Genomic DNA, 9,684 nt, shown 5'->3' with positions numbered 1-9,684 from the left:
TAATATTAATCAATATAAACTAAAATGAATTTATTATCAATAAGATTAATTTAATTATATTAATTGATATCCATAAGTTACTTTTAGCTTAATAGAAAAAACTAAATATTTTGACATTTTTCTATTCAGGCAAAAAAAAACACCACCTTAGACACTTGATAGGATCTTTATTTGAAGATAGCAGTGTTCTACTAATGATCGAAAGTCGGGGTTAAACATAATAATACAGCTCGTTGCAATGTATATAGAGTGGGTGGAAACCATACTGAACCTATCAGCCGATCAAGTGCTTTACTCATTCCATTTAAAGATACAATGATTTTCATCTGTACTGCGTCAATTTCAATCAAGAGAGCATTCATAAGAATCATGACCAAAGTATTTATAGTACATGGAGAATTCCTGGGAACAGAATAAGTAGCACAGCACAATCCATTCAGAAAAAGATGACACCACCATACAAGTATGAGCTAAAGTAGAAACAGTAATACAGACCCAAACGATAGCTTATAAAGCCCAAACACTCACAAAAAGTATAACTAACCCCATGACTGTACTATTACAATATTGTCATTGGAAAATTCGGAGGAAATGTCCTCTCGGTTTCTAGGATCTCATTATAAGCCTATAATTGTCTACACATGCATCAGAGAAAATCCTATCCTGAATGAGACTCTTTGGCTGCCTCATGCCTGTAAACAAAGAGGGACAGACAAGATTAAACAGGATCAATTTATTTTCATCATACTTGATCTGTCCACATATTTAAACTAGCAGGGTATTTCAAGTTTGCAAAACCCAGCATCATATATATTATTCAACTACTTGCCTTGGTAGCAATGTTGTTGGAAAGCCACTCCAAACCCTCATAGAGACCCTCTCCCGAGGTTGCACATGTGCTCTGGATGTACCTGGGAGTGGACAACAAAATGAAATCAGTAGAGTTCAAACCACTATTCTTTGTGCAAAATGGCACCTTTTTCTAGATCTGATCGAATTTCAAGAAACAATTCATTTCAAATATTCAGTTATTGAGTCCAAGGTTGTCCAACTAGTATAAAGGAGAACAAAGATCCTGAATTTTTTTGCCTAAGACAAATCAAGGGGGAAACGTGCCCCCAAGGAGGAAAAGTGATTTCAGTAAGAATTGGGCCAAATTTCAGACAACCAGTTCAGCATGTCCCCTGATATTTCTTGAAGTAATGGTTTTATAGAACAGCAGGGTGATTATGGAAAGATAGCTTATTGCAGTGCAAAAAAACCAAAAATGGAATTTTACCAGTGGCGTTGGCGAAGAGAATGGAGACCGAGCTTGTCAGTTATTTCTGCAGCATTCATTGCATTAGGAAGATCTTGTTTGTTAGCAAATACCAGTAAAACAGAATCCCTCAGTTCATCCTGAAACCAGATTCAAGCACAACATTTCAATCCTAGTAGCAATATCTCAAGTAACCGATCCCCTTGATCCTACTTAACCAACAAGAAATACGATTATATGATATGGCTGGACAAAATAGTATCTCCTAAAAGCCACTTATCAGAAAATAAAAATAAATAATAATAATAATAAATAAATAAATAAATAAAATAGTATCTCCTAAAAGCCATGTAACATAACAAAGAGAATCTGAAGCCCCAGTAAACAGCAGTAACCAGTATCTCCAATTCCTGAACTGAAGGCCAAATAGTTTCAGTTTGAGTTGTGATAAAATAAATTGGTCAAATGTTCTAATTAGTGGATAAACTGTTGGGTACTTTGGTAATTGTGGGCCTACATATTAACATTGTACATTAAGCTATCTTATTTTAGTCTAATTAAATGTGATCAATTAAGTTAATTCTTGGGCTTTTAAAAACATCTCTTATATACATTGTATGGGTTTTACAATGTGTAGAGACTAATTTTATTTTATTTTATTTATTAATGATGGGTCAATAAATAAAATAAAAATAATAGGAGGTATAAAATGGGTTATGATCCCTAGTCTAAATGAGGAGAAAAATTTGCATATTATTTACATTCCATCAGTGAATGATTTGAGAATTCCCTGCAATACTCGTTTCAGACATGGAAGACAAAACCCAAGTACAACATCTCAATGGATCCAAGTACGTCTTCCGATATTATTATTGATTTAGCATGAGATTCTGACATATTTATCATCTAGATTGTTTTTTGGATGAGATCAGGACCATCAGATTTTATTATCTATCCATGGAATAAAGTTTTGTTATTTATCTAGATGACAGTTTTTATCATCATTCTATATGATTCATGGTTCTCCAACAAGTGGTATTAGAGCCACTTTGTTAAATCTATTGGGATTAGATTTTTATTTTATTTTTTAATTAAAGGTGTTTCATGGTGGGTGGAGTTTTTAAATTTTGATTTCCATTCATTTATCCACCCCTGTTTTTCTAAATTGTTGTGGATAGCAGTATCTAGATGATATATATGCTAGAATCTTATGCTAAATTGATAGGATAACAATATCGAAAGACATACTTGAATCCATTGAGATGTTGTACTTGGGTATTGTCTTCCACGTCTAAAAGAAGTATTGCAACGAGTGTTGCAGGGAATCCTCACATCACTCACTAATGGGATGTGAACAATATGCAAATTTTTCTCCTTGTTTAGACTGTGGACCATAACCCATTTTATACCCCTTATTATTTTTATTTTATTTATTGGTTCATCATTAATAAATAAAATAAAATTGGTCTCTATACATTATAAAGTCCATGCAATGTATATAAGAGATGTTTTAAAAGCCCAAGAAATAACTTAATTGATCACATTTAATTAGGTTAAAATAAGATAACTTAATGTACAATGTTAATATGTAGCCCACAATTACCAAAATACCCAACAAAAACTCCACTTCATTTTTAGGAAGATTTATGATTCATTTGCTTGAATTTCTACCAGAGTTCTATTAGAAGTACAAGAGAAGTGACAGAAAGGTTCTCCGATATCAGTTCCCTAGACTAGAAAGGAAAAAAAACAAAAAATGAAAACCCAACAAAGTGAAAATAGAAGGGATTTTCTGAAACTAAAACTAGAGATATCTATATAGATCAAATAAAGCCCCTCTTGACTCATTATTCATGATAAACTTTAATGTGTAGAAGGAAGTAAATATATCCATATATTCTAGAGGCAAAGAAATATAAGATCTGTGTCATGCAAAAACAAAATATCCCCTGTTACCAAACAACCAAGAGGCAGACAGCATCAATCATCTCAATTAGGTGCCATATGATGTCATGTCAGGAGATTTAGCATAAACGTTGAGGTGAAAAATATGAAGCATGTATAATGGAAATTTACCTCATTCAACATCCTATGCAACTCATCCCTTGCCTCAACAACTCGATCCCTATCATTGCTATCCACAACAAAAATAAGACCCTGGGTGTTCTGGAAGTAGTGCCGCCACAAGGGACGAATCTACAAAGAGAAACCACATTCTTATCAAAAAAGATAAAACAAAGAAAGAGAGAAACATGCTAATCTCTCTTATAAAAACACAAAGCTTCAGAAAAAGATTCCCAGAATGATATAACACATTAGACTAAGAAAACAACTTCATATATTCAGTGGGTTGTTCCCTGGGAACAAAAAATATGAGGCACTAGAGAAAGTAGTAAACTTTCTCACTTTGATTAACAATCTGTTAAACGCTTGCCTATATGTTATACATCCAACACTACTTTGGGTATAAAAACATTCTTACCACTTATCCAACAACAGTTTTTTTATTTTTTGATAAGCAAACAAGAATATATAAAAGATACCAATCAAAGAGTTGGGGGTGCACCCCAAGTACACGGGAGGCATATGAAGGATGCCAAAACAAAAACACCACTGACATATTAACATTTCAAACAGTGTTTACTTCTAAAACAGGATAGTATTATGCATTTGTTTATCTCCCATTCGAAGTTATAGCTTGCTCCATTGTTCTTTGGTTTTTTATGCACTTGCAGGCTGCTAGAAGACATGCTTTAGTAATCATACTATGGATTGTATATTTTGATTAACTACCAAGACAGATCTTTGTCTCTTCCATATGAGGATATACACAAAAAATAATGTATGTTCCAAAATGCATATTAATAAACAAAAACACATTGACAATTCAGTTCCAACTAAATCATAATAAAATTCTGGTAATCTTCAAATTCTAAATAATTGCATCACCGAGCAAACAAAAAAGCCAAGATTGTCCCACATGAACTGATAATTCCTAAATTGTTCTAAAAAATTCTATAACAGCAAGAATTCTTCTTATAATGTGCAACAAGTGCAAAATTCAAACTTAAAGTTTCTCCATATTATTGCCCTATTTTCATAAGATTTTAAAATTACCTCAATAAGTACTTGTCAAATCCAATTTTTCACTACAGCTAGAATCCATGAATCATGGAAACAAAATGATGTTGGAATATCAAATATGTGGTCCTCAAGAAGCAGCCAATAGGCATATGACAATTTAAAGAAGGACAAAAAGAAACAAAAGAAAGGAAATAAATACCTTGTCCTGACCACCAACATCCCAAACAGTGAAGCTAATGTTCTTATATTCCACTGTCTCAACATTAAATCCTGAAAAAACAACAGCTCATTTAATAATTCAAATAATCTACAGTAACTATTTAAATAAATTAAAACAGAAATTTGCATATTCCCAATATTTTATAAAGTGCCCACTTGCATGTTCTTTTCGATTTAGTAATAGGTAGCCTGAGTCATGAGGTGAAAATGACACATCTGCTGTCATATAATGCCACAATCGGAGAGGCTCCTTTTTGGTGTGGGTGAATCAAAGTACATGTTGCTTATTGGAAAACAATTTGATGGGTGGTTCCTTGCCGAGGGCTTTGGTACTTATGGGAAGAGATGAACCATAGAATATTTGAGAATTAGGAGGAGGTATCTCTAAACTTTTTTTTTTATAGATAAACCCACAAAAAATGTATTAGAAAAAGGGTGCTTAAGAGGCAACCCGAAGCATACAAGGAGTATACACGAGTCACCAAAAGGCAAACACTCACCAACCCTCAACAAGAACCCAACCAATCAACAAAGTTAATTAAAGAAAAGGGTCCTACATCTAAACAAGACTTAGCCCAAGACCAAAGATTACAAACAAGCGAATTTTTCATTCTTTGAATCGACAAATCCTCATTATTAAAAATTATCTTGTTTCTTTCCTTCCAAATCGTCCAAAATAAACAGAGAGGAGTTGTCAGCCAAGCCTTTCTACGCTTCTTGTCCACAAAGGAAGCAAGCCAACCTAAAAGAGTATCTCTAGCCGTAAGCGGAATGACCCAATTAACACCAAACAAAGTAAACACGAGATCCCACAAAACCCTCGCCTTGGAGCAATGAACAAGAATGTGATTTATCGTCTCCTCTTCAAGCACAACACAGGAAGCATATGTTAGCTAAGTTCCACCCCCTCCTCTTGAGTTGATCTAGGGTTAGGACCTTCCCCCATGAGGCTTCCCAAGCAAAAAAACCCACCTTAGTAGGAACACAAGGGCTCCAACTGATGCTCCACTGAAACGGGACTGCACAGCTAGGATCAAGAGTATTATAGAGGGATTTAATAGAAAAAATCCCATTCTTCATCTCTTTCCACACCACCCTGTCCCCCAAACTAGCAGCTAGACTCTTTCCTTGAAGGGTCGAAAGGAGCCTCTCCACCACCTCCACCTCCCAATCATTGAAAGATCTAGAGAATCGAGGATTCCATCCCCCCTCTTCCCCCAAAGAATCCTAACAATCCGCTACCCACACATCTTTAGAATCCGTTAAGGCAAACAAAGGGGGAAAAGCCTCACAAAGGGAATTATTCCCGCACCAAATGTCCTTCAAAAATCTCACCCTTCTGCCATTCCCCACTAAGAAAGTAATATTTTTAAGCAATAAGGAACCTTCCTTTCTAATTTCCTTCCAAAACCCCACCCCATAGCCCTCCCTAACTTCACGGGAGCTCCACCCTCCACCTTCTTCCCCAAACTTCCCACTAATTACAAGCTTCCATAAGGACTCCCTTTCAACTGCATAGCGCCAACTCCATTTGCACAAAAGGGCCCTATTGAGGATAGAAAGATTTCTAATCCCCAATCCACCCTTCTTTTTATCTTAACAAATAATTGCCCACTTTACAAGATGGGGCCTCTTCTCCAAAGCTCCCCCACCCCAAAGAAAGTCCCTTTGAATTTTCTCTAGTCTCAATTTAACAACTCTTGGCATACGCATCAAGGACATGAGATAGATTGGCATGCTAACCAGAGTGCTCCGAATGAAAGTAATTCTCCCTCCCTTAGAAATGAATTGCCTCTTCCACAAGGTTAGTCTCTTCCACACCATCCCAAACCACCACCGACTTGTGCGGAGCACCCAAAGGGAGCCCCAAATAAGTGAAAGGAAGAGCTCCCACTTTGCAGCCAAGCTCAAAGGCCAACAACTCTACATTCTCTACTTTTCCCACCAACAAAATTTCACTCTTATTCAAATTGATACTCAGCCCTGAAATGGCTTCAAACCACATTAAAAACCAACTTAAAAAAGTCATTTGCTCTTGGGAAGCCTCATAAAAAACCAACGTATCATCAGTGAATGAGAAATTTGGAGCCCATTGCTCTGGGGAGGTATCTCTAAACTTAAAGATGTTGTTCTCAGAATCCTATTCTGGAGGACCTATTATTCATTTTCCATAGTATGATTCCTTGATCGGAAATTCTAAGTTTGTGCTCTTTATGCTTTCAGCTTTTTAGACCTTGTGTGGCCCTCGTAGACATCCCAGGTACCAGCCTTTGGCATCTTTTTCAAATGCAAAATTTTACCTTTATCAACAATAAATGAATAGGGAAAAAGATACTACAGGTTTTTGAAAGAACATCATCTATACTGAGGTAACTATAGATCACCACAGATGAACTGAAGGGAAATTAACTCAATAGCAGCAATATTTACCAATACAAGTTATAACAAGCTAGAAATTAATTGATATCAGGAATTGGGACTCACCGATAGTAGGAATGGTCGTGACTATTTCTCCAAGCTTGAGCTTATATAAGATAGTGGTTTTACCAGCAGCATCAAGACCTACCATCAAGATTCGCATCTCTTTCTTGGCAAAAAGCCTGCTGAAAAGCTTTGTAAATGTCAGCCCCATCTCTGTTTTTCTCTTACCTCACTATGGATTACTCGATGCACTGCAACAAAAAAAGAAAAAAAGAAAAAAACATCATCAGGGAGTAAAAAAACATCCAAAACCATATACATAGTCAACAGTAACACGAAGTATGATAATAAACACGGGGATTTGCATTCACTTGTGCCAATTTAAAATCAGATAAGAGTGAAACCTAATAAGAATTTAATATTTTAAATAAATACGTATAAAATCTGATAAAACCCATGCGAGAAAAACAGAAACCCAAAAATCATCTTACCATCATTCAAACATGTCTAATTAACATAAATACGAATTCAAATTAGGTTAAAACAATTTCAAATGAAAAAATCAAGACACGGGACATTGAATTCAACAAAACGATTTGTTTCGATAAATGATTGTCTAAACTAAATTTAAAAAATAAAATAAAAAAACAAAAATCGTAGCAACAATTTGAAAACGCTGTCTGAAACGTACCAATTAAAGGTCAAAGTCGAACCAGAAAAGGCTCAAAAACAGCGAATCTCCTAAGAATTCTAAAGAAATAAAGACCAAAACAACGAATCTATTCGAATTCAACCGATCAGCATGGGGAGATCAGCGGATATAGCACTTGAGATCGAGAGAGATCTGAATTGAAGTCAACTGAATCAACGGAATAGAAGAGGAGAAAGAACAACTCGCCTCTCAAAAGCTTCAGAGAAGGATCTAATGGACGGAGCAACAATACGTTAATTTCTCGTTATTTATTTGATTGACCGGAGAAATGAGCCACGGCTTCTCGAAATGAAAGGTCTGAAATACCCCTGTAAAACGATCGCTGTTCAACTTAAACACGCTTACAGCCCTTACACCAGCCAAAAATGTTGCGGGTCCACATTTGGAGGCGGCTCAACTTTGGTTCGTATAGGACAACTCAGGAGCAAAAAGATTCTTTTTCTTTCATAGACATCCATTCAAATGGCTTCTCCTAAACTATTACAACAAGTGGGAGCGTTATAAACGTAAGAAGTTTGGATTTTATAATTTAGGTTCTTATTTTGCGATATTTCTTCAAACGCCTTCCAAAATATCTTTTTCTTTTCTTTTTTAGGGTTAATTTCATTATTTCCTCTAAAATTTTGATTAAATACATCTAACCTCCATAAATTTAAAATTTTATCAAATATCCCCCTTATTATTTTTATTCATGTCCCTTTTCATTTAAAATAAAAAAATTGTATGATTAAATTTTAAACCAATTAAGATATTATACTTCATTTCTAGTAGGGTTGGCAGAGTGGGTTGTCCTATCCTAACCTCTTTCCCCGTTTATTTGAAATAATTTTTATCCACATCCTATTAAAAAAATTAAATGGGACGGAACGAGACAAAGCAAGTATGAAAAATTTTCATATCCTTCCTGTAGGGACCCCTCCCCACACGTGGCACACATCTCCTAAAGACGCATGGCACACATTATCATCCGAGTTAACCTCATTCGGATTTCCCCAAGAGTACACGTGGCACGCTTCTCCTATCCGGACTACCTCAAGGAGAGGCACACGACACTCATAAACATAACATCCGGACGACTTCCACAAATGCATCCGGACGACCAACATAGGTCATCCGGATACGTTTGTCCAGATCATTGACTGAAGTAAAGCAAGTCTTGCACGTTATCACAACAGTCTGCCATGGCCCACGTTCCGCCACCTGCAGAGTGAAAGGACAAAATGAAGTGACAACAAGTCACTTCCCACGATCACCTACCACAATCTCTGACAACCGCATCACCTACCACGATCTCTGTCAGTTGCCCGTAGGGTGATGATGCCCTTGCCACCACCTAGTGTCATCATGACAACACAAAATATCTCCCCACCATTAAATAGGGGAACAAAGCTTCTGATACTATATATACAAACCTTCACACAAAGAGGAAGGTAAGCTTGTTATACCTAGTAAAAGGCCAACTAATTTATCTCTCTCTCTAACCATGGCTGACAAAACCATCGAAGGGTGCGTCCGGACACCCTGTCCGGACGCCTTTTGTAGGTAGAATGACTGAATCAAGAATCTATATTGGTTGAGATCGGGCGTCCATCCATTTTGGCAACTACATGGATCACCAGGGATGTGAGGCCTCAACATTGGCGCCGTCTGTGGGAACCTATCACTGATTCAGGCACCAACAAAGATGGTCACACCTTCCCAAAGTCGTTCATCTGGTAAAGAAAAATAAGATAATTCTGAATGGCGTCAAGCCATCGAAAGAAGACAGTTGGCAAGCGAATGACAACTGAAAGCTCTCCTCCAGGAGACAGAAAGATTAAGAGAAGAAAACGCGATACTACGCATCCAGGCTTCAACATCGGGGCCTCCTCATCGTCAGCATTCGAGAGGCCAGGTAGCAAACTCGAGGCCAGAACCATAGTCAATATATCCTAGGACAGCGGGAGCTATCCCAGAAACATACAATGTGAGGCCATATGAGCCACACACG

At 36.6% G+C, this 9,684-nt stretch overlaps 1 protein-coding gene across 4 annotated transcripts; it reads right to left on the bottom strand.

Annotated features, from left to right (window-relative positions):
* Nucleotides 1-340: 340 nt before the first annotated feature.
* Nucleotides 341-8,188, bottom strand: LOC100245580 (ADP-ribosylation factor-like). 4 transcript variants are annotated; one of them, XM_002277018.5, is made up of 7 exons: nt 7,674-8,188; nt 7,046-7,233; nt 4,542-4,612; nt 3,335-3,454; nt 1,280-1,398; nt 830-911; nt 341-692 (listed from the first exon to the last, which is right to left on the bottom strand). In XM_002277018.5, exons 2-7 carry the CDS (start codon nt 7,191-7,193, stop codon nt 687-689), a joined length of 546 nt encoding a protein of 181 aa, XP_002277054.2. In that variant the 5' UTR covers nt 7,194-7,233; nt 7,674-8,188; the 3' UTR covers nt 341-686. The 4 variants fall into 4 exon arrangements, with proteins under 4 accessions (XP_002277054.2, XP_010660903.1, XP_010660902.1 ...); XM_010662601.3 differs by having other exon boundaries at nt 7,881-8,163; XM_010662600.3 differs by having other exon boundaries at nt 341-911; nt 7,881-8,163.
* Nucleotides 8,189-9,684: the final 1,496 nt, after the last annotated feature.

The sequence above is a fragment of the Vitis vinifera genome, chromosome 14, assembly GCF_030704535.1.
Source record: "Vitis vinifera cultivar Pinot Noir 40024 chromosome 14, ASM3070453v1".
NCBI lineage: Eukaryota > Viridiplantae > Streptophyta > Magnoliopsida > Vitales > Vitaceae > Vitis > Vitis vinifera.
This window is presented reverse-complemented; position numbering and strand designations above follow the sequence as displayed.